Here is a 25532-nt window from a genome sequence, read left to right as displayed (position 1 = left end):
AATATTTTTACAGTGCTGTTACCAAGAAATTCAATACAAAATATTTATAATTTTTTCAATGGATTACTAATTAAACTAAACAAGGACAGGAACATAACCAAATAAGGAGACACAGGAAGGACAACAGGGGCAAAAACGGTACAAAAGTGTGACATATCGTCCCGTCCCAGAAGGTGCGTCCTCACACTGTAACAACAGAGGAAGGCATAGGTGAAAACATGGGAGGAGGCTTTGGATGAGGACGGAATTCCAGTAGGAGGATGATGGAGACCAGGGAGGAGACAGGAGGGTCTTGGAGCAGGAGGAGTACAGCAGGAGGAGTCCAGCTGGTCCCCTAACAGCGGCCCACGGAGGGTGGAGCCATGGAGGAGGGATGGCTGCCAACTCCATGGGCGCCGACCAAAGGCAGCGGAGCAGGTGGAGGAGGAGCACGAGGCGAAGTCAGAGAGCTAACGAGCCAGGGGGTTGCCGAGGATGTGGGGGGCCAGTGTGGAGCTGAGGGCTCTGGTGACCGAGGCGGAGGTGGAGATCCGGAGATCTGCGGTGGAGCTGGAGGCAGAGTGCAAACCAGTGAAGTAAACAGTGCATATATAATGATTGTAGTGCAAAAGAGCTTATTCAGTCTGATTAAAGTGTCAAAAATCTCAGAGAGCAGTTTATTTAAACTGATAAAAGAGGTAGTTGAATGAGGTCAGTTAACTGCTGAATGAGGTAGTGAGCCGACCAATGCTGTACAAAGTGTCTGGTGCAGGTCCCAGTGTGTTAGTGGGGCCTGGGAGGGGGGGGGGGGGGGCCTGAGGTTCAGAGTTCAGTGGTACATGGGGAAAAAGAGGGGAGGGGGGCAAGATCAGGTGGGAGTTTAGCCTTCTGACAGTCTGATGAATGAAGCTGTCCTTCAATCTGCTGGTCATGACCTGATGACAACAGACTGAAGAAGCGGTGTGACGGTTGAGTGGAATCACCTCCGATGCAGAGGGCTTTACGGGTGAGACGGGTTCCGTAAATGTCCTGGAGGGAGGAGAGAGAGACACCAACGATCTTCTCAGCTGCTCTGACTATCCGTTGAAGAGTCTTCTGGCAGGACGCGTTGCAGGCGCCATACCAGACAGTGATGCAACTAGTCAGGATGCTTTTAATGGTGCCTCTGCAGAAGATGCACATGATGTGTCTCTCAGTACATGCCCAGGAATGTTGTTAGGACCCGTAGCTTTGCATGCATTGATCCTGCTGTGAGATGTCCTCATGCTGTCAGGGGACAGCATCATCAACTGGTCGCCGGGAGGAGGTGGAGTCTTCTGTGTAGTGGTGCTATTCTGTAAGCTCCTTTCTGGGTGGTGTAAACAAAATCCAAAATGTTTTTACATTGTTTTGGAAATTTAATGTGTTGGTGTATTTTTGGGAACACATTCTTTGTCTGCGTGGTCCGTCATTGAGCAGAAACTCACAAATGTATTCGTGCTTAAAGACACGTAGAAGCGATGAAGACGTACAAAAACACTGCGACTCACAAGACAAAAAACACGAAAACACCACTCTTGACGGGAGAGAGAGAAGCCACTGCCTGTTGATGTGCCACCATCATCTATGAAACCTGTAAACTTATTCTGTGCGGTCGTGACGTAAGATGTGTGGCTGAGAGAACATTGACAATGTTTCGTTGGTCTTTTCATACTGTAAATGTCAGTATTAGTTGGTCAAGTCATGTCAGTGACACTATTAGGTGAGGTGTATCCCTGCCATAAATAGAAAGACACATGATATGGTTTAAGAAACCTTATTATCTTAAAATTACATTAAGTAATTTCATCAGTAAGTTGTTTCAATATCATGCCCTGATACATTTATCTGCAGTTCCCTGGTGTGCAAGCCAAAGGTCATGTGATCGCAAAGCGATTGACACGTGTACAGTGTCTAATACTGTAGGATAATCTAACAACCATTTAGAATTGACAATCCCACTTGCGCACTAGATGAGAAGCACCACATTATCATATCGGACATGGGGAGTGTCTTTCTGTACTCGTGTTCTCAAGTTCAGGACACCGATCAGTGAATCTAATCACCATGCAGTAGGGATGTAAAATATTGGTTATTTCCATAATCAATTGTCATTTAAATTAACGATCAATTAATCGTTAACCATAATGCTGAAAAATGTGTCTATTGCAGGCACGCAGTCACCGGCATGACAGGATGTGCAAAAGCCGCACACATTTTAACAATTTATTTAAGTCCACTTAAAAGAAGTAACTTACAAGGACATTACTATTATAGATACAGTGAAACACATGTACAAGATCATGGACCAGTGACATACAGCAGGTATTTATAATATTATGCATAACACTCAGTTCTTATGGGTATAAATAACAGCGTCTCTTCCATATATGACAGCTGCCTATAATAGCAGACAGTGTACAATACTTTGCCAAGCGTTTAGCCCTCGTTTTGGGCATCCCAAGCTGTTGAACCCCTCTTACAACCAACCTGTGTGTGTGTCCTAAGCTACCAAATCTAAAAATAAGTAATCGGACTCGATAACCTATTTCTGAAATGGTATTTAGGAGTGATTGATATTTAATGATTTTAGTCATGAAAGCTTCCTCCATACTAGAGTCAAAGGTGCATGCAACCTCCAAAACAAACGCCTCTTTACACTCCTCATTAATCACAATGACATCTGGTGTGTTAGCAGACGTATGAGAAAAGATTTCAGAGTTACTGTTCAGATACTGAAACATGGATGAATTTACACAAGAATTTGTGAATATTCTTACTAAAGATGGTAAATAGTTTGATATTTCTTTCACTATCAAGTCCACTGTTCTGCCGTGGCGTGCTGTGTACTTTCCCTTGTAAGCATGAAAGCCGTTGACAGAATATGTGGCAGTGTTTCTGTAATCTGTTCTGTAGTGTGATGCAGACAGTAAGGAACCTGAGCTGAGTGCAGTATTCTTGAGAAATGAGTGAGAAACAGAGTGATCAGCCGGGGGAAGACAAGCAAGTTTTCCCTGAAGGTTCAGTCTAGTCCGGTGTAGTTTTTGGTGATACTGATGTAAATCCATGAGAGTTTGCCGGGCACCTGTAGATGTTAGCAGGGGGCTAGATCCCCTGAACGCAGCTGGTGCTCTGACATAGATTAGGGGGTCAGTGAGGATATCCTCTGAGACCCTCACCGTCACAGAGTCAGACCGAGCCCACTCCAGAGATACTCCAGTTCTTACACAGAGCTCATTCAGATCTGGCCAGTCTGACCAGACACCAAAACCAGTGAGTGTCCAGTTTACCGCTGGGTTTTCTTTTGAAGCCAAGGAAGTGGGGCTGTAAGTCCATGGCTAATGGCACCCTGCGTCTCCTGAGGTCCAGGAACAGAGAGGATCGAGCCAACTCCCTAACGTCTCTGTCATCATTTGTTCAGCATGTTCATAAGGTGGGAAATCTGCATGCTGCTATAAACCCATATTACGTTTTTCGGATGAAAAATAATGTCACAAGTGCTGTGTGTATTCAGTCCAAACCTCTTTCCCACTAAGCTCACTGTTTTGTTATTCATTTGGCTAAGGACTTCTGCTGGATATAAACGTTGGAGAACAGATGTTGTACTTTAGATAGTGCCACCTGTCTAACAGCCTCCAGCTTCATGGTCAGTGGCAGTGGGCATTTATCAACCAGGTCCAACCTGCATGTGAACTCTGACAAGATGATGTTTACTTGCTTACTTTCCATTCTCCTGCAATATTAATTGTATGGCCAAGGTAAGTGTATGTCTTATTAAGAGAATATACACGAATAGGTTTTGGTGCTACTGTAAACACTGGACATCTATCAGATTTCGAGCGGTACCACCTGTTCCCTCCACTCCTCCTCTCATACAAAACAGAAAATTTTGAGTCCTTAATCTCCAGGCCTGACCATTTCAGAAAATAATCTTTTCTGGCTAGTCTGTTTTTAATTATGCTCTCTTCTCTGGAGGCAATCTGGACATCGTCTGCATAGCCCTGTACTGGGATCGGGGACATCACACCAGGTGGGGCACACTGACACATCCACTTTAACCACTGGTTGATGGCAATTATGAAGTTAACTGCACTCCAAGGGCATCCAGTTTTAATACCTGAAGTGAAGAAATCTGAAGTGGTGTTGGGCGAGTGAGCCGTTCTCCACAGATTACTTCGATAAATGAGCCTCTATGTACATTTTCACTATATCAATGAACAGCCAAGGCAGCTGTTTTTCCTCCAGGGATCTGATCATGACTTCATGAGATACAGTTCCAAATGCATTTTTAAAGTCTAGGAAGACTGAGTACAGTCTGCAGGACTCATGCTTAAAGTCATCTATCCCTGTTTTATGGCTAAATACATGTTCACCTTCCCTTTTGATGTATGCCTTCTGCTTGGTGAATAAGATATCAGCCTCCGTCAGCCAAGTAAGAACTCTGGACAGTATGCCTTGTAGATGGTAGGAAGGAGGGAAATATCTCTCGATGTCGATGGATCATCAGGGATGTTGTCTTTTTTTGGAATACGATGAATTATTGAACCTTTCCATGAATCTGGTGCTCTCTTATTTTCCAAACATACATTAAAAACTGTTGTCAAAATCTGACACGATTGCATTGTTTTAAAAGACTCCTGTCTTGCCGTCTTTACCACTTGCTTTGTTATTTAGGAGGTTATTCAACACAGTTTCTACCTCTTTATATGTAAAATGTGTTGTTTCAGGAAAAATAGCTGGCTTCGGTGGTGGCACGTTCACATACCATGGTGGGAGAGGAAGACTCGTTAGGCTCCTGATTTAAGCATTTATCATCATAATAAATTTGAATAACTGTAATGTCACTCGGACAGAAAGGAGGGTCAGGGTATTCACTGTTGTTTAAGATGATTTGGATCGCTTTAGATCTTTAATGCTGCCACAAATATGCTAGTTTGTTCCTGCTCACTTTTCTGTCCCGCTGGCCGTAAGTCGCTCGTGTCCACAGAGACGGCAGTACAGTGTCCCGCAGATAGCGCAGCTGTTCGAGGATCCAGTCAACTATTAGAGCCGATGTTAAATCTTCAGGATATGGTTGTATCGCCGGGAACTTCCTCCGAACTCTCGCCACATGTTTCAGGAGTTGTAATCCAAACGTCTTACCGTTGGGGCTTCTGAAGAATATCCCATTTAGCAGTGCACTTTTCTGGATCACCAGAGGAAACAAAGTTCTTCTCATGCTGGCGTTTGAAGTTCAGAAAATCTCTGTAGATGTTTTCATGAGACTGAAAAGCCATCCACTGATGCTCAGACAGCGGACAAACATACTGCTGAAAAACTGTAAGCTCTTCTCCTGGTAGATGGGATTCATGGGAGGAAACAAGTATTATCAGCGACTGTGTGTAAATTCTCCCGGTGAGAAATGTATGCAAGCTTGATTGTTGCAGTCAATACAGAGTCTATAACAGTTGCCAAAGCAATATTGCATTAACGATGGCAATTACAACGGGTGTGGTTATTTAGATTTTCCGAGTAGCATTTTGAACTTCACCTGCACCTGCGAGTGGCCTACAACCGTCACTCACAGCCGCTCGCACGTGTTTTGCGCATGAGCTGCACGCAGCCCAACATTAAATTGGTTAACCGACCATCAACAGCCTTAATCGATTGCATCTCTTATCGACAATTAATCTATCATCGATTAATTGTTGACATCCCTACCATGCAGTCATCTATTCATATTTGGTGTTTGGAAAAAAATAGTGGAAATGTAAAGAAAAGGTGTGAGCTGTATTACAAAAAAAAATTAATTTAACTTAATAAAAAAATATGTGAGTGGTACTGTGTCATGGCAAGATTTTGAATAGCCAGTGTATGTGTATGCTCGTAAAGATTTGTTCAGAATTCATCAGTCCCATTACTGAAAATATTGTTTCTTAAATGTAACTTGCAGTATTAACTATTAACTGTTATTAAACTGTTATTAAATCAGTATCACATTTGCAGTCGTGCTAATTTGAGGGAAAACATTCCCCAAATTATACTGAAATTTAGGGTCATCATATATTGGATTTACTGATTGTCCATCATGCTTTGTGGGCTCAGATATTGTATTTACAGCATATACTGTATTAGTGGTTAGCTGCCCAAACTAATGAATTTTCATGATGAAATAATGTTTCTAAATTTATTTTAGTTTTAAATATGTTTTTAGTGTATGATAATAACTTCTGTGAAATGTGCTTTTCTGCTATTTGTATTTCCATTCTTCCATAGTTCAGTAACTTTTCTTTGTCTCTTTTGTATGCTTTTTTTAGCCAGTACTTCCATGAGATAGTTCTGAATGAGATTCGTAAAGCACGTGAGCTTTACAACGGAGTAGAACTAGCGGCTGAACTCAGACGGATCCAGCGGCGGTTTGATAACGTTGAGTGTCTTTCAGCTGATGTCGTCATCAACCTCCTTCTTTCATACAGAGATATCCAGGTGACTGCTTTACATAAACTTTTTGTTGTTATTCACAGTGACTGCCAAATATTTGTAATATTATTCATCCCAATTCTGTTTAGCTGTAAAGGTTTTCTTTTGGTGGTGAAACAAGTAAAGGGAGAATGTTACTGAGGTCACACTTTAACAGGATGTTTCAGATTCAAAAAAATTTTGCAATTCTGTTTTCTGCCTTCACCTGAATGCTCTTTCTTACATCCATCTTACATTTTTCTCAATTTGCATAACTAAACAAAATCGCGTGTTCAGTAATGCTCTTACAATGGAAGTCTATATGGCAAAACATTGTGCTGTGATCAACAACTTACAACTGCTGTTATTTAAATATAACAATTATTACATTATGAGAAATGTATTACATTATAAACTGCCCAAAAATATTTAATATTTTCATAATTATATAATTATAATTATTAGGGCCGGGACTTTAACGCGTTAATTGAGATTAATTAATTACACAAAAAATAACGCGTTAACTAAGATTAATTAATTACAGAAAAAAAAAATTCCCGCATTTTTAATAACTTATTTTTGCACCGCGGAACGTTTCTCACTGGATGCGTTTCGGCGGACCGATTATACTGAAGCACCAACTAGCGTTCGCATATCACCGCAGCACATCGACGAGACTTTTACTGTCTATGGACAAGCCTCAAGTATCATCTCAACGCAAAACATATAGCAGCTAGCGTGGACGTGAACTATGTATTATTTTGTTGGTGCAACTGGCAGTTTATGTTGAACTCTTTATTGTTTTGGCCAAGGTTATTGAGAGTTGGACTTAGTATGTTATGGCCTCTGAAGCAACAGAGAGATGTTTTCTAATAGTCAGTGTTTCCAATGTTCTGAATGTAATTGACAGTATTGTGTTTTACTTAAAAATACTTTACAGAAGGTTCAAGCACCTATAAGCTTCCTGAATTTCTGAAATGTACTGTTTCTAAATTGTTTCTAAATATGCTATTGCTACACTTCATGGCAAAAATTGCACTGGTCTGCTAGACTTGGTTGAACAAAAATAAACAATATTTTGTTGCATAAGCTTATGTATTCAGTCATTATTCAATGGTATACTATAAATCCATGTGAAAAAAATTACTTCTCACTGTTCTCAGTTCAAATATTTATATGCGATTAAAATGCGATTAATTTAGATTAATTAATTACAAAGCCTCTAATTAATTAGATTAATTTTTTTAATCGAGTCCCGGCCCTAATAATTATACTTATAATAAAGTATAAGCAGCACAGTATAAGGGACAATTAAAATATTTGTACAGTTATTTAGCTTGTGTGTTTTATTTATATATATATATAGAGAGAGAGAGAGAGAGAGAGAGAGAGAGAGAGAGAGAGATTAATATGGAATTTAATACAGGAACAGTTGGCAACTATACTTTGCATGTTTTAAACACTTAGATTATGTCCTTGCTTTGGCCACATCCTTGAAAGAGTGCATTTTTCTGACATATTTACTTTAAAGTCTGTTTGAACTGGAAGTTGCTGCCGACTGGATTTCAGTGTGATGGCGTTTTTCCAACTTAAAATTTTGATGTTCCATGACAGCACGACCCTCTGGGACCAGCTACGTGTCCAGTGCTTCCCCCAGCCAGGATTGCCAGGTTTTCTCGACAAAAAAACACCCAATCGCATTTCGAGCTGTCCCCCCTTAAAAATCTCGTTCCAGGAGTAAAATACACATTTTTGACGGGAATCTCCTGGTAAAATTCACATTCCAGGGCTAAATATCACATCACTGAGGGTGCTTCAACCAGCAGACATGAAAAACAATCCGCGGCAACATTGTTAAAGTAGCCCAATTTGGCAACACAGTCCATCATTTAGTTGGCAATATCCAAGCCGCTGTCACCGGTGCCTCTACACCAGATCTTGTTGCCGATCTGCCTTTTTCAAGGCATACTTTTGCAAACAAAAGAGGAACAACTGAAGGATAAACAACTTAACCTGAATTGCCTAACACTGGTTTTGTGCACCATTTCAAAGATTATACTGTTGAAATTGTTGATCAGCTGTCATTGTAGTTGAGAGTCTGTGTGGCATAATATGAGAATAGCTGTTACAGATGTTTACAGACTGTTTACAGTTGCTTACTGAAGGCCCTGAGTGAAACCCCATGGTACGCTACTGAGCACAACTAACAATCACGTATAATTTCTGTGCCTATAAGTGGTTTTAACCAGGGAAATAATCAGTATAACAGCCTGTGAAGAATGTGTCAGTTACATCCAGTATGGTTTTCAGGCATTGACCCTTACACACAGAGATTGTTCCAGATTCTCTGAGCCTTTGGATGATATTATGCACTGTAGATGATGATAACTTCAAACTCTTTGCAATTTGTCTCTGAGAAACTCCTTTCTGATATTGCTCCACTATTTTTCACCGCAGCATTGGGGGAATTGGTGATCCTCTGCCCATCTTGACTTCTGAGAGACACTGTCACTGTGAGAGGCTCTTTTTATACCCAATCATGTTCCCAATTGACCTAATAAGTTGCAAATTGGTCCTCCAGCTGTTCCTTATGTACATAACCTTTCTGGTCTCTTATTGCTACCTGTCCCAACTTTTTTGGAATGTGTAGCTCTCATGAAATCACTAAGAACCACTTTATTCTCTTCACTCCTCAACCGCCAAACATCAAAAGCAAACTTAAATTTCTAAAGTCAAAATACTTTGAGCTGGTTTGCTGTCTTTTAGAAATATTCCAGTAAATGCTTCTGATATGGATTAGAAGTAAAAAGGGTGAGACAATTATGCCCTAGAATGAGAATTTGGAGATAAAAGCAGGAGAACAGACCACAACTGCACAGTGTCTGTTGTCTTTTTCATAGTAATACATCAAAATACTACGAAAAAATAAAATAATCAGAAGGAACAGAACAAAGCTAGTGGACTAAAAAGAGATTTTTTTCAAATATTTTCATGATACCAAGGTCACATTAAAATGCTAAGTGTTATTTGATTTTCCTGATGTAAAAAAATAGAGCATGACTGAATACAGTTCCCGGACTGATAAGGTTTATTGGCAGCGCAACCTTATTATTTGAATATGATTTGTTTCAGGCCTTTGGGTGAAAGTTCCATAAACCATAAGTGCCACCCATACTAAAAAAAAACACAGTAGACTCGCTTGGAAAAAGGTGGATAGATGAGGGGAGAAAATGTCTAGGTTGCAGAGAAGCTGGTAAACATGTGCTTTCTTAACAATAACTGAAACATATACAAAATCCAGGACAAGGGCTTTCAAGTGTGGTGAACTACTGGTAGGCAGGTCCATGTACACACATGGCCAGCATGTTCTTCTGTCTGGATCTCCCTCATTCCATCTCCCTGCAGTAGTGTTTTGTTTTGCTCTTTCACCTCATTGCAAAAGTGATAACACCTGCTAGTTCTCATTAAGCATTCCTTTACCAGCAGGGTCTCTCTCCAGCAGCTCTCTCTCTGCCGTGTTAACATTAGACTAGTGTGCTAAAGTTATTTACTTTGTACGAATGTACATGTTATTTTTCAACACCTGTCATGACCATGTAAAGATGGTTCACCTTGTAAATGATGCATAACATGTGCAAAGATATGTCAATAAAACACTGTTTACTTGGAGTATACTCCACCCTCAGGAATTGCATCAGTAATACATCAGTGAAGTGACATACAGCCAAGTATGGTGACCCATAATCAGAATTCATGCTCTGCATTTAACCCATCCAAATTGCACAACATGCTATGGAATACGCTTAACCTGTATTGAACCTGGAATTTCTTATTAGTCCATGAACGTGATAGCTAAGTTCCATTACCAAAAATGTTAGCATGATTTACTCTGATTAAAGTAGCCCATTAAATATTATAAATGGCAAATAATGTTAGTTTTGGCATTTGCACTTTGTAACAACCAAGAAAAATAGTTCCCAAGGAAAGAATAAGCTCCTCTAGCTACCTATAGATTTCCCCTGGAGACACCAAGGTGAGGTGTAGAGCTTGAGTTTGACTGTGCTGTAAAAGCTTGGTGTGTCCCTAAGCTTGACTCTGCTTTATACTACTAGCCACCTTCACTTTATGTTTGATGGAGCTGCTACTGAATGGTGGCAGACAATTTTGTAAAGACGACATTGGTATAAATCAGTTAGCCTAGAAAAAAATAGAGAAAAATAAAAGGACTGTTGGTTTTGGATGTCAAAGTTGTGTACAATTAAAAATGAATAAGAGGAGAACAGGAAGTCATAAATGCTCTGCTGTAACACTGACACACACCTTGGCAGTAAAACACTCATAATTTAATTTCATCACCAATTTCCACCTTTTCTCAAAGCCTCAGCATTGTTTATCATTGTTGGGTCATGTTACAGAACTCAGTAGGTGTTGATGAAAAAATTGTAATGTCAAAATCATATTGTTTTAGTATTTAGAAGTTTGACTTATTTGGGCGATTCAGTTTGTTAAAAAAAAAAAAAAAAATCAATAATTCTAGTATCAACTTCATTGGTTCTTTTATTTCATATTGTCATTACTTAGATTTTAATAATTGGCCACAAACAAAAGACTGACTCACAAATTGTTCAGTCTAATTTGCTAACATAAATGGATACAAAGGACTATTCATTTATGAATCAGACATTATTGTTTTCAATTACTTACATTAAATTATGATTCATTACTTTTAATGAATGATCTTATGGACTGCGTTGTGATAATTTTAGAGTAATGTAGTACACTGAACTTTATTTCAAAGCTTCAAAGTGAAAGAAAGCTGAAAGTGAAAGTGTTTTTATGGTTATTGATATAATGTGCAGTCAGTTCAAACTCTAGCTCTCATTTAAAGAGGCTGTCATGAATATTTTAGTGCTTTTATATGAATAAAGAATGAAGCAAATACATTTTACATTCAAGAAGCATTGTGTTTGAACATTGTTACTTTTGTTATTATTTACCAATAGGATTAGAATGCAGAAATACTGTAGAAATAAAGTATTAAAACAACAACAACAACTGAATGTACTTTAATGGCAGAATCATTCATAAAGATTTTCCTTTATAATCATTAAAAAAAAAAATTTTTTTTGTAAATATGAGCATAATATAATACAGCAGGCTTGTGTTTAGAAGTGGGAATCATACAGGAATCCTCACATTTTATAATATTGCATAATAAATATACATTTCCTGTAAATGGTTTCTTTTTTGTTTTGTGGTTATATGTTTGTAGGATTATGAATCCATTGTGAAGTTAGTTGAAACCCTGGAAAAGCTGCCGACCTTTGACCCAGTGGCTCATCCTCACATAAAGTTCCACTACGCCTTTGCCCTCAACAGGTGACACTGAACAGCTTACTGTGTCTTAAATAATATTCAGAATGTCTGATGTTTAACTATGATGAAAAGTTGATTAAAAATTTTTTTTTGGCCTTTATGCTCCCAAGAGTGCAGTTATTTGATTTAAATTACAGTAAGACCAGTAATATTGTGAAATATTTTAACAGTTTAAAATAGCTGATTTCTATGGAATATATTGTAAAATGTATTCCATTCTTCAGTGTCTCACATGATCCTTCGGAAATCATTCAAAGGAACAACTGTCTGTCTGTCACTTCTGATCAATTGAGTGTGTCCTTGCTGAATAAAATTATTATTAAAATTATTATTATTTTTTTTAATCCCCAAACTTTTGAACAATAGTGTATACAGACGTGTAACAAAGAGATTTTAATGCAAACTGAACTACTTAGAAGTCCTGCTAGTACATTACTATAGGAATACTATATGAGCAAAATCTGGTGTGATTTGAATCTTAAAATCTATTGATAAGAAATGTGATGTAAACAGTCCTGTCCCAAACTCAATCATTGGTTCAGTCAGTTCTGCTGTATCGGCTAATCCAACAAACAGCACTGGGTCACAGTGTTTACATGTTTTTAATTTAATTTAATTTAATTTAATTTAATTTAATTTAATTTAATTTAATTTAATTTAAATTTATGCATTTAGCAGACGCTTTTATCCAAAGCGACTTACAGTGCATTCAGGCTATCAATTTTTACATATTATTAATTTATTATTGTCATTTAGATTAAAATTAGAGTGTTAAAATTTAGATTGTTAGATTCAACAATCTCCTTGACAGCAACCAATCTGGCTTCAGAAGTGGACATTCAACTGAGACGGCCTTGCTCTCAGTTGTTGAATCTCTAATACTGGCAAGAGCGGAATCCAAATCTTCAGTACTTATCCTGCTGGATCTGTCCGCTGCTTTTGACACGGTTAACCACCACATCCTCATATCAACCCTACTGGCGAAAGGCATCTCAGGAACAACACTTCAATGGTTTGAGTCTTACCTATCAGATAGGTCCTTCAAAGTATCTTGGAGAGGTGAGGTGTCCAAGTCTCAGCATCTAACTACTGGGGTGCCTCAGGGCTCAGTTCTTGGACCACTTCTCTTCTCTGTCTACATGGCATCATTAGGTTCTGTCATTCAGAAACATGGCTTTTCATACCACTGCTATGCTGATGACACTCAACTCTACTCTCATTCCATCCTGATGATCCGACGGTAGCTATTCGCATCTCAGCTTGTCTAACTGACATTTCTTCCTGGATGATGGACCATCACCTTCAACTCAACCAGGCCAAGACAGAACTGCTTGTGATTCCAGCAAACCCATCGTTCCATCACAATTTCACCATCAAGTTAGGCACATCAACCATAACTCCTTCAAAAACAGCTAGAAGCCTTGGAGTTATGATTGATGATCAGCTGACTTTCTCAGACCACATTGCTAAAACTGTCCGATCCTGCAGATTTGCTTTATTCAACATCAAGAAGATCAAGCCCTTTCTTTGGGATCATGCTGCACAACTCCTTGTTCAAGCTCTTGTTCTGTCCAGGCTGGACTATTGCAATTCCCTCTTGGCAGGTCTTCCAGCCAATTCTATCAAACCTTTACAATTAATTCAGAACGCGGCAGCAAGATTAATTTTTAATGAGCCAAAAAGAATACACGTCACACCTCTGTTTATCAATTTGCACTGGCTTCCAATAGCTGCTCGCATAAAATTCAAGGCATTGATGTTTGCCTACAAAACTACCACTGGCTCTGCACCCATTTAACTAAATTCGTTACTTCAGACTTATGTGCCCTCTAGAAGCTTGCGTTCTGCAATTGAACGTCGCTTGATTGTGCCATCCCAAAGAAGCACAAAGTCACTTTTACGGACTTTTAAATGAAATGTTCCCTTCTGGTGGAATGAACTCCCCAACTCAATCCCAGCAGCTGAGTCCTTAGCCATCTTCAAGAATCGTCTTAAAACACATCTCTTCCATCTTTATTTGACCCTCTAACTTTAACACTCACTATTCTGATTATATTCTTTAAAAAATCTAACTACCTTTCTAATCTTTTTGTATTCTATTTTCTTTTCATTTATTATGCAATTGTATATGTGTGTGTGTATGTGTAAAGACCTCTAACTAGCTTGCTCTATTCTTTTATTTTTTTTATTCTGTTTTCTTTTTATTTATTATGCAATTGTATATGTATGTGTGTATGTGTAAAGACCTCTAACTAGCTTGCTCTATTCTTTTATTTTTTTTATTCTGTTTTCTTTTTATTTATTATATGATTTAAAATCCCATGCTACGTGTACTGTGTTAACCTAACTGAGACTTGTTATAGCACTTATATATCATTGCTCTTTTTGTTGTTTTTGATTGCTTCCACTGTCTTCATCTGTAAGTCACTTTGGATAAAAGCATCTGCTAAATGAATAAATGTAATGTAAATGTTATTTTAATGAAAGTAACCTATAAATTTGCATATAGTTGTTTGACTGTGCATATAAAACTATTAAACTTGCATACATCTATGTTTTTATACATATGTTTTTCAAGAATACTTTTTTTTTTGTATATTTCTGATTTTCACAGTCTCTTTCTGGTCCTTTTCTGCAGGAGAAACCTACCAGGAGACAGACAGAAGGCTCTGGACATTATGTTGCCATTGGTGAACTCAGACGAGCAGGTGGCGTCTGATATTTATTGCCTGGTAGGCCGAATCTATAAGGATATGTTCCTGGACTCTCATTTCACTGACACGGATAGCAGGGATCAAGGCATACACTGGTGAGGACTTGAGGGTGAATCTCACGAAAACGCTCAGGTCAAATTTCACTCAAAAATCCAAATTATATTGCGTAAGCAATACATTAAGTTTATCTGTAGGACCATTACATTTTTTTGCAATTTGACATTTTTGACAGCTTTTGCGAGATTCACAAATACAGTTGCCATTGTAACCGGTGCAGTGGCATTGTGCTGTCTCTCTCTCCATCTACAGGTTTAGAAAAGGTTTTGAATCAGAGCCCACGCTGCACTCTGGTATAAACTATGCAGTGTTGCTAATGGCTGAAGGACATCAGTTTGACTCCTCCTTTGAGCTGCGTAAAGTAGGTGCGTTTGATTGACAGTTTGGATAATATTGGGTTGAGCCTCATCCATTCAACCACTCCTATAATAGTGGTGGGGCAACCGTTATTTATTTATTTATTTAAACAACTTTTTTTTTTACTGTCTGATGTCAAAAGAAAAGTGACATGATAGTTTTTTAATTGAAATGTGACATTATACACATTAACCTAAAGGATTATTAGGAACACCTGTTCAATTTCTCATTAATGCAATTATCTAATCAACCAATCACATGGCAGTTGCTTCAATGCATTTAGGCGTGTGGTCCTGGTCAAGACAAACTCCTGAACTCCAAACTGAATGTCAGAATGGGAAAGAAAGGTGATTTAAGCTATTCTGAGCATGGCATGGTTGTTGATCCCAGACGGGCCGGTCTGAGTATTTCACAATCTGCTCAACTGCTGGGATTTTCACACACAACTATTTCTAGGGTTTACAAAGAATGGTGTGAAAAGGGGAAAACATCCAGTATGCAGAAGTCCTGTGGGTGAAAATGCCTTGTTGATGCTAGAGGTCAGAGGAGAATGGGCCGACTGATTCAAGCTGACAGAAGAGCAACTTTGACTGAAATAACCACTCGTTACATGATGGGCGGATGGGCTACAACAGCAGAAAACCCCACCGGGTACCACTCATCTCCACTACAAATAGGAAAATGAGGCTACAATTTGCACGAGCTCACCAAAATTGGACAGTTGAAGAATGGAAAAATGTTGCCTGGTCTGAATTTCTTTTGAGACAGAATTTGGCGTAAACAGAATGAGAACATGGATCCATCATGCCTTGTTACCACTGTGCAGGCTGCTGGTGGTGGTGTAATAGTGTGGGGGATGTTTTCTTGGCACACTTTAGGCCCCTTAGTGCCACCTGGGCATCGTTTGAATGCCACGGTCTACCTGAGCATTGTTTCTGACCATGTCCATCCCTTTATGACCATCATGTACCCATTCTCTGATGGCTACTTCCAGCAGGATAATGCACCATGTCACAAAGCTTGAATCATTTCAAATTGGTTTCTTGAACATGACAATGAGTTCACTGTACTAAAATAGCCCCACAGTCACCAGATCTCAACCCAATAGAGCATCTTTGGGATGTGGTGGAACGGGAGCTTCGTGCCCTGGATGTGCATCCCACAAATCTCCACCAACTGCAAGATGCTATCCTATCAATATGGGCCAACATCTCTAAAGAATGCTTTCAGCACCTTGTTGAATCAATAACACGTAGAATTAAGGCAGTTCTGAAGGCGAAAGGGGGTCAAACACAGTATTAGTATGGTGTTCCTAATAATCCTTTAGGTGAGTATATAATTTGTGCAAGATCAACATTTATTTTATAGTGTCAGAAAGTACTTTCCTTAACATTAAATACTTTTACTACCTGTTTTATTTCAGTAATGTGATGCATTTAAAACAAGTGAAATAAAATATTCAGCAACACCGACATTGTTTTAAGATTATTCAATGTTCGGAAGGTGAGAAGTGGGCATTCCATTTCATTCTCATTTACAGTGAGAGAGTAACCAACATATCATACATATCTTATTAAGTCTTCCATATATTAACATGCCACCTAATATAATATATGCACTTAATCTCTGTGTCTGTGTCTCTTGTAGGTGTGAAGTTGAGCAGTCTCCTGGGGAAGAAGGGCAGTTTGGATAGATTGCAGAGTTACTGGGATGTGGGTTTCTTTCTTGGGGCTAGTATTCTAGCCTGCGACAGCACCCGAGTCATCCAGGCCTCCGAGAAACTCTTCAAAATTAAAGCTCCTGTTTGGTATGTGCACACATTCACATTTCACATGCATCATTTGCTTAAAATAATTTGTGTATATTAATAATAAATTATTTATAATAGTAAAAAAAAAAAAACGCTATTAATTATTAGTGTTTGCTAAGACATTACTATCATTGTTTCTATTGCTCATACTTTGAGTTTGAACAAAAACAGTGTTTTGGGAATTTTTTAATTGTGATTTCCAGTAAGTAATGAAAAAAGTCAAGGAAATAAACTAAATATGGTGAATATCATCTCTTGCCTAGTGCACTGTTAGTCACATAGTACCCTGCCTATAGATTTTCCTAGTTGCTCATCTCTAAAAGAATTGCTTCTTGTGATTGCAATCTTTATAAAATGATTTAAAATTATCCAGTAATAACAAAAAACTAGAAGAATCATCATGGAAATGTAATGGAAAGATCATTAATTGCTCAAGTAAGTGTGCGAGGCATCCCAAGTTCTACATTTTATTAATGCAGCTTGTGGTAGAGACTTTTCTTTAAACAATTATTCATTAATTTTTTCTCGCAAATGATTAAATGGGCAGGTATGCAAGTAAACGTAACATTGAATAGGAGAATTATAGGACAAATTCTAAGCCATATCTACAATATACCATCTTTGGGGTGGATTTCTTGGACTTTTACTGGTAAGCAAACTTCCAACAAGCATTATAGTAATGAATTTTGAAGAGGCAAGCACTTCAGAAAACGTAAGAATTTAGTTGTCTGTTAAAAGCTTGTCACACTTGTAATATTTTAGAGTAGCCTATTGTTCATTCATTAAAGTATTTGTGTTTTATGTGTGTTTCAGGTATTTACGGTCGCTGGTTGAGACCATCCTCATCTATAAGCACTTTACAAAACCAACCACTGATCCACAGGCCCCTAAACAAGAGCTTGTGGACTTCTGGATGGACTTCATGGTGGAAGCTACCAAAAAGGATGTGACATCTGTCCGTTTTCCTGTATGAACCCTCTGTTACACTACATTGCCACATTACAACAGGTTCTGTGAGAAAGCCATTTAAGACACGAAAGTGGCATTCACATTGAAATGCCCTCTGTTTGCATGCATAAAACCTTGCAATGCACTTTTTTTCTAATGTGTATTTAAACATAGTCACTCAAACATTGGCATTTTTTTGTGCCAATAAGAGTATGAGTTGTAGACGATACTTTAAGATTATTGGGCATTAATGGCATGTAAATCATTGACTACTGTGTTTTTGTTGCAGGTATTGATACTGGAGCCCACTAAAGTGTACCAGCCATCTTACCTCTCAATCAACAATGATGTGGAAGAGAATACGCTATCCATTTGGCACGTGACCCCTGACGGCAGAGTAATAAATAACTTACTATTTATCCATTCGTTCTTAAATGCAGATGTTCCTTTTTAATTCTCTAAATCCATACAAATCTGATCATTACCGTATTGAGTGCTGCATATTTCTAAGTAAAACCATGAAACTGATCCAAACTCTACAGGATTTATTTTGAGATTATATACGTTTCTTCAGTATGGACATAATCTATTCATTTTATGTGAGGTCTTAAAACTTGGCAGATACTCTGTATCTAACCCTTTTAGTATACTAATTATTAATATATACTGTTTTTATAACCAACAAAAATACATTCAACTGGGGCTTCTAAATTACGGGCCGGTACAGAAAAGTTTGGGCAGATTCGTCTGTTTTAGACCCCTCTCGGCTCTTGTGTGCTCATTTAATAAACATTTTTGGCTAATCTAATAATGCCTACACATAGATGTACATAGAACTGTAAACCTAAAACATTTCAGTCCCAGGTTTACATCTGAATTTGAACCGTAAACTTAAAACAGAGTACCATACTCTTGTTACAATTATAACTGTAAACTTATAACATTGTCCCAATTCAGCAGAAACCCTTTATTTTAAGTTCCAGTTCTCACTAATAACTAGTTGCTTATTAGCATGCATATTACTAGCATTTTGGCTGTTTGTTAGTACTTCTTATGCACACATTAATGGCTTGTTCTGCATGACCATGTTCTAGATCCCTTAACCCAATACCTAAACTTAACAACTAGCTCTCTAATTATTAACCACCAACAATTTAGGAGTTTATTGAGGGAGAACTCTTAGTTAATAGTGATTAAAGAAGAGGTAAGAATGCAATGAGATTTTTCTGAATCCAGTGATTGTGATGCATATAAATGACTTTTTTAGTTTTAATTTTATTTCTAGAGAGAAATTAGCATTGTACTAATGAAATATTTGCTTTGTATCACCAGCTTTCTTTATATTTTCTTGTGCATCATTAGAACATTATGCTGCCTCAGAAACCTGTCCGAAATAAGTTTTTAAGAGGCTTTCAAAGTCATTTCCTGACAGGGCAGTGAAGAAGCAAGTCAGCTGCCTAAGATTTTAGACGCACCCTGAATATCAGCCATATTCAACAATTAAATATAGTGTTATCTTACAGACAAATGCAAATGTTATGATGTTTTCTATGCTATCAGTCCTGCTGAATTTTGCATATCTGGATGAAAACAATCTCTCCCCCTTTCTCTCTCTCTCTCTCTCCTTCTCCCTCTCTCTCTCTCTCTCTCTCTCTCTCTCTCTCTCTCTCTCTCCCTCTCTCTCTCTCTCTCTCTCTCCTTCTCCCTCTCTCTCTCTCTCTCTCTCTCTCTCTCTCTCTCTCTCTCCCTCTCTCTCTCTCTCCCTCTCTCTCTCTGTTGTAGAGTGTAGGGATCCACGAGTGGAATTTCAGTGCAGCATCAGTACGAGGTGTGAGGTAAATGCTGACTTGTATAATAACCTTTAAGCAGTAACACACTTTATTTTTTAGAAGAAGTTAAGGTAGAAGATAACATTGATATGTACAGTATAATGTGTGTATATATATATATATATATATATATATATATATATATATATATTTAAAGTATAGTTCATCTCCAACCCTGAAAAAAACCCTCACCTGCCTGTAGCCTTAGGAATCCTGAAGACATTGATGGTTCAGGTGTGTTGGATTAGGGTTGAAGCTGAACTCTGCAGAACTCTCTAGGACCGAACTTGCCTTGGCATATAATATAAATTATCACATAGGATATAGCATTTTTAACCTTCTTTCTTTCTTTTTGCATTCAGCATCTCCAAATTTGATGAGCGCAGCTGTTTCCTGTATGTGGTGAACAACTCTGAAGACTTCCAAATCTATTTCTGCACAGAGATGCACAGCAAAAGGTATGTTGTGTGTGTTTTTGCTAATGCCTTTCCCCCCCCCACCATTTCATTCATTATTCCTTACAGTGCCAGGGACAATTTAAGCACAGAAATCGAAAGAAAAACAGATGTCAGACAGTTACAAAAAATAACAACATCATCAAACATCTCTTTCATACTGTGTGCAGGGCATACTATACTAAGAAGGTCTAAAAGTTAATCGCAATATGCATATTTGTATATTTAAAGCATGTGCACCAACATTTATTTAATTTGACTTGATGTTAATGTCAGTGTATGTGTTACATGTCTGATGATGATGGTCTGTGTGTTGTGTAGGTTCTGTGATCTGGTAAACTCTCTCACTGAGGAGGCCTGGAAAGGCTCAGAAGAGCCTGAGTGTGAATCGGAGGCTTTAGAGGTAAAATACTGATTGTTATATACATTATGTATAGTACTGAACAACAGGGAGGTAAGACCGTGAGTGATCTGTGTGTTCTTGTGTGCCTGCAGTATGATTATGAATGCGATGAGCATGGAGAGAGGGTGGTTCTGGGTAAGGGCACGTTCGGGGTAGTCTATGCTGGTCGTGACCTCAGTAACCAGGTGCGCTTAGCCATCAAAGAGATTCCTGAACGGGACAGTAGGTGAGCCACACTTCTCTCTTTTTATTCTCAAAAGAAGTTTAATAGCACTTTCAAATCTAATTCTTTTGGATAGGAAATTCTTTCATTGCAGTGATTGTTTTTTATTTTATTTTATTTTTATTTATTTTTTTGTCATTTTTGACCTCCATTGAATACTATAACAAAAGTTACTTTTCTCATTACACAGCCTGGTAAACCTGAATGTAGACTTGCCACAATTTCATAATTTTTATACCAGTGTTGTGCGGTTGGACGCTAGGTTGATTTAAAACGTTTCAAAGTTAAAATTATAACAAAACTGACAAATAAAGTTTAATCGAATTCAGCATAGTCCTATATATATATATATATATATATATATATATATATATATATATATATATATATATATATATATATATATATATATATATATATTTAAAAAAAAAAAGTATTCCATATTGAATTAATAAAGTATATGCACTAGGGGTGTGCAGTGAAGCCAGTATTTGTATCTGTATTTGTGTCTGTAACAAAATTATTCGTATCTGTATCTGTATTCGGATAAAACAGGAAGTAGGCGGAGCTTGAACCAGAACTTCGTACAGTTATAGTTGCTAAAAACGTTATGGTTTTAGAGACTTTTTTTTTTCATACTTATCACTGAACAAATATGCGATGTTTAAATAAAAAAAAAATATATATATGATTATAACATTTATATAAATATCTTCTAAAAGTCGAAGCGGATACCCTTGTATAAACAAAGTTTCAAACGCGAGTTCGAGTCCCATTTTGGGGACCTTTAATGATCCATAAATATTTAAATATCTTCTAATTAAAACAGTAAAGGTTCCTATGCAGTTTAGAAATATGAAAATCGATTTAAGTAATTTCCAGGAAATGCATGGAAAAAAGGTAAGTGCAACGCTATTTCATTTGCGCTTATTTAATTTATAAAATCTACACTCATTTACTTTACACACTTGCCACACATTGTAATATTAGAGGTTTATGTAAATCAACATGATTTCCTTTGGCTCACCAGTTCCTGCGCATAGTAGCTATTTCCCTATTTAAGTCATTTTCAGGTCTAAAAAAGTATGGAAAAAATGAGAACAGAGTATGGAAAAATATTTGTGCTTCGACTATTTGCCTTATTCAGTGTTCTAATGTATAAAATTAATTTCTAAAAACAAATTGATCATACAAGTAGAGAGCTTTTACAACAAACTTTTCGTACTCGTCTGAACACGCATAAATCTTTAAGCACGATGTATTATTTTAGTTGATATTACTCTTGCCAAGCTCTGATTTCTGAGAGATGCACAGAGAGGCAACAGCAATGCGCTGTTTGATATTGATGTTACAATGAGAATGACATAATAGGGAATTTCACAAGAAATTGCAGAGAAGCACAAAATTATTGGGCAGAGAATGACAGGGTTGAAGTCGAAAATCACGCTAGTTCTGAGTATAACCGGTATCATTATATACTAATGCACACCTATCTTCATTATGACATACATCCATTGTAAAAAAAAGTCTGATTACTTGTTACTGTTGTCAGGCATCATTTCTAGTGTTGGAGCATGTGTATGTGTATGCTGGCTGGGATTTAATCTGTTTGCTATTATGCTGTTATCTGTAAAAAAGCCAGAAAAGCTCAGTCGGTAGAGCATCATTCATTTAATCTGAGGGTATATGCAGTTCATAAATAATATAAATGAATACGCAATATTCATGTGTTCTTAGAAGGATGTGATTAAGTAAACAGAAACATGAACAATGCATACAATTGCAGCATAGGTTTATCTAACAGCACGTGGTAAGGGCTCTGTGTTGATAGATATTCACAGCCTCTGCATGAAGAAATCGCCCTGCATAAACACCTGAAGCACAAGAACATCGTGCAGTACCTCGGCTCCATCAGCGAGAACGGCTTCATCAAGATCTTCATGGAGCAGGTGCCTGGAGGTGAGACACACATGTTAGACCTTTATAGTGTACGTCCACATCTGTAGGCATCTCAGCATTCTTCAGTATTATTCTAAATGCAAAAAAAAAAAATTCTTTTGAATCACAGGCAGTCTGTCAGCATTGCTCAGGTCAAAGTGGGGTCCTCTCAAAAACAATGAACCAACTATCGGTTTCTACACCAAACAGATATTGGAGGGCCTTAAATACCTGCATGACAACCAGATAGTTCACAGAGACATTAAGGTAATAACCCCTTCATTCTAAAAGGAGGTTAAACATGCAAACAGTCATTTGACATTATGATAAATGCATAGTTGCTGTTTTCTTCATCCCGAGACGCTGTACACATGATCTACAGGCATATACACATTATTAGGCCTTTATATCTCTGCAAAGTTTTCATCTCGTTCACATTTCTTTGAGATTCTGAAAGTGCAAAGAAATGATTGATGCAAGTACTACTTTCAATGACCTGCAGGGGGATAATGTCTTGATAAACACCTACAGTGGAGTTTTGAAAATCTCTGATTTTGGAACATCTAAACGTCTGGCCGGGATCAACCCCTGCACCGAAACCTTTACTGGTACTGAGTGTCTTATTTGTTTTGTCATTTATATTTAATTACATTTTGTCAGTAGCAACTTGATGCTGCTTCTATAACACTGAAGGACACGGCTATTACATGTTGCACATTTGCTTTATTGACTTTTAAATAATATCCTTAGTATCTTACACACAGTCAGCAGTTACTATTATTAGCTGTTGTTTATTAGTTCCATGTTGTTTGTGTATGTCAGGTACGTTACAGTACATGGCCCCCGAAATCATAGATAAAGGGCCGCGTGGGTACGGCAAGCCAGCGGACATCTGGTCTCTGGGCTGCACCATTATAGAGATGGCTACTGGGAAACCTCCCTTCTACGAGCTCGGGGAACCGCAGGCGGCGATGTTCAAGGTCAGGCGTGAATACTTTGTGACGTGTCCAGAAGCAATCCTTGGTTCTGAATATACAGAAAATTTACCACAAATATTTTTGCACCAAAATAATGAATGTGTGCTTTGTTAGACATAAAGATCATTTGAATAATAGTTGATATTTAGTAGTAAAAAAAAGGAAAATTGTGTTGTGTCCAGAATTTTGCAAATGCATTTTACGGCTGGTGTGTGTTGTCCAGGTTGGGATGTTTAAAATCCACCCGGAGATTCCTGACTCTATGTCCACTGAAGCCAAAGCATTTATCCTGCGCTGTTTCGAGCCTGATCCAGACGGCCGAGCCACGGCCAATCATCTGCTCACCCATGAATTCCTCACTGTTACATCACGCAAAAAACGATCAAAGAACAACAGTTTCACAGGTGTGTTTGTGTCTTATATGAACCAAGCAATGATTCCAGATGGTACTTTCCATGAATTAGGGAATAAACAGGAATCTATGTTAAACTTTCAACTGCTTTTATTTGTTGTTATTTTAGTCACAGATTTTGACAAACTATTGAATTTGAATTTTCTGATTTTAATAAATCTTTCTAACTTAACTTTCTCCCTTTAGTAAATGTTACACTACTTCAAATTGTTACATCCAAAAAGTGACACCCAAAAACATTTGGACAACATAATGGGAGAACAAGTAAATATTAATTTACAAATTACGGAATTTCTTAATAAATTAATTACCGAAATGATTGAGATCAAAGTGCCTTTTATTTGTGGGGAATCTACTGATATCTGTCTAGGCTAGATCGAGTGGCTGGTTAACTTAGGATACTAATAAAACTTTAGTTTTGTTACTTTGAAGCCTGTTACCAATATTGCTGTATTATTTATGTATTTATTGAATATTTAATACATTTTATATTTCAGTTTTGTAATGCCTATTTAATGTATATTGTTTAATTAAAAACTTTTTTGTGTTTTTTACAGCTCTTACACCAGGATCCGGTGAGTCTTATTTGTTTCAAAACATATAAGCAGCACTAATTTTTACTTTTTTTTTTTTTTTTTTTTATTCCTAAAATTTGTCATGTACTTTGTCATTTTACTCTGTTTTATTCTCCTTTTATACATTTTGAACATTATGCATGTTAATTAATTAATTATATAATAAATTATTACTATTATTATATAATAAATATAGAAATAAAATGTCAACCCAAAACAACAAATTATTAAATTATTACATGAATATTATATAAAGTCAGTTTTATTTAGCTACTGATCCACAAAGATATGGTCGACAAAGATGCAAGGTCAAATGAACGTTTGCATTAGTAGTTTCAAAGAGAATATAGCTTTGAGCTTTTCTCCGCTCAGGATAACTATGCTTCAGGAGAGTGTGTAATGTATAAATTATTTATGATAGGAAATTATCCTGGTTTTGTCTCGTAGAGTATTTGCGTAGCATATCTCTTCCTGTTCCCGTTGTGGTTGAGGACACCAGCAGCAGCAGCGAATACGGATCTGTCTCGCCTGACAATGAGCTCTGCACAAACCCCTTCAGCTTCAAGCCTAGCACCAAGTGCTACAGCGAGAGAGAGGTCAAAGGTCACCGCTCCCTCTTCCTGAGGTCAGCAGAGAGTATAAAGATTCACCATACCCTGTTATATGTAATATAACCCATAATATAATATACCCCTGTTATAAATCTATGTACCATGGATTTTGTGTTGAGTGTAAATCTGTAAATATACTCTTCCACACATTGTTGCAGTATTCCTGTGGAGAACTTTGAAGACCACAGTGCACCACCTTCCCCAGAAGAGAAGGACTCTGGTTTCTTCATGCTGAGGAAAGACAGTGAAAGGAGAGCAACTTTACACCGAATCCTTACCGAGGACAGAGAGAAAATAGTGGTTCACCTGCTGGAAGCGCTCACACAGGTGAACCCAAAAACTGCATCAACACACGAGTCAGGGACTCAAGTCTAATGGACACTTTATGAATTTAAATGTCATAATCAATTTG

At 37.7% G+C, this 25532-nt stretch overlaps 1 protein-coding gene across 2 annotated transcripts in view; it reads left to right on the top strand.

Moving 5' to 3' along the window:
• The window catches only part of LOC127938309 (mitogen-activated protein kinase kinase kinase 5), a 61244-nt gene that overhangs the window by 28059 nt on the left and 7653 nt on the right, over positions 1-25532 (top strand). For both annotated transcript variants that reach the window (XM_052534836.1, XM_052534837.1), the window contains exons 5-23: positions 6294-6462; positions 11708-11814; positions 14450-14620; positions 14835-14947; positions 16587-16746; positions 17563-17716; positions 17987-18094; positions 19480-19532; positions 19889-19984; positions 20303-20384; positions 20477-20610; positions 22439-22566; positions 22676-22812; positions 23048-23153; positions 23368-23525; positions 23746-23926; positions 24492-24509; positions 24957-25134; positions 25279-25447. In XM_052534836.1, coding sequence (XP_052390796.1) covers positions 6294-6462; positions 11708-11814; positions 14450-14620; positions 14835-14947; positions 16587-16746; positions 17563-17716; positions 17987-18094; positions 19480-19532; positions 19889-19984; positions 20303-20384; positions 20477-20610; positions 22439-22566; positions 22676-22812; positions 23048-23153; positions 23368-23525; positions 23746-23926; positions 24492-24509; positions 24957-25134; positions 25279-25447 — 2422 coding nt within the window. The remainder of the gene's footprint in view (positions 1-6293; positions 6463-11707; positions 11815-14449; positions 14621-14834; positions 14948-16586; positions 16747-17562; positions 17717-17986; positions 18095-19479; positions 19533-19888; positions 19985-20302; positions 20385-20476; positions 20611-22438; positions 22567-22675; positions 22813-23047; positions 23154-23367; positions 23526-23745; positions 23927-24491; positions 24510-24956; positions 25135-25278; positions 25448-25532) is intronic.

The sequence above is a fragment of the Carassius gibelio genome, chromosome A20 (assembly GCF_023724105.1).
Source record: "Carassius gibelio isolate Cgi1373 ecotype wild population from Czech Republic chromosome A20, carGib1.2-hapl.c, whole genome shotgun sequence".
In the NCBI taxonomy this organism is placed as follows: domain Eukaryota; kingdom Metazoa; phylum Chordata; class Actinopteri; order Cypriniformes; family Cyprinidae; genus Carassius; species Carassius gibelio.
Note: the sequence above shows the minus strand (reverse complement) of the source record. Positions and strands in the feature narration are given on the sequence as shown.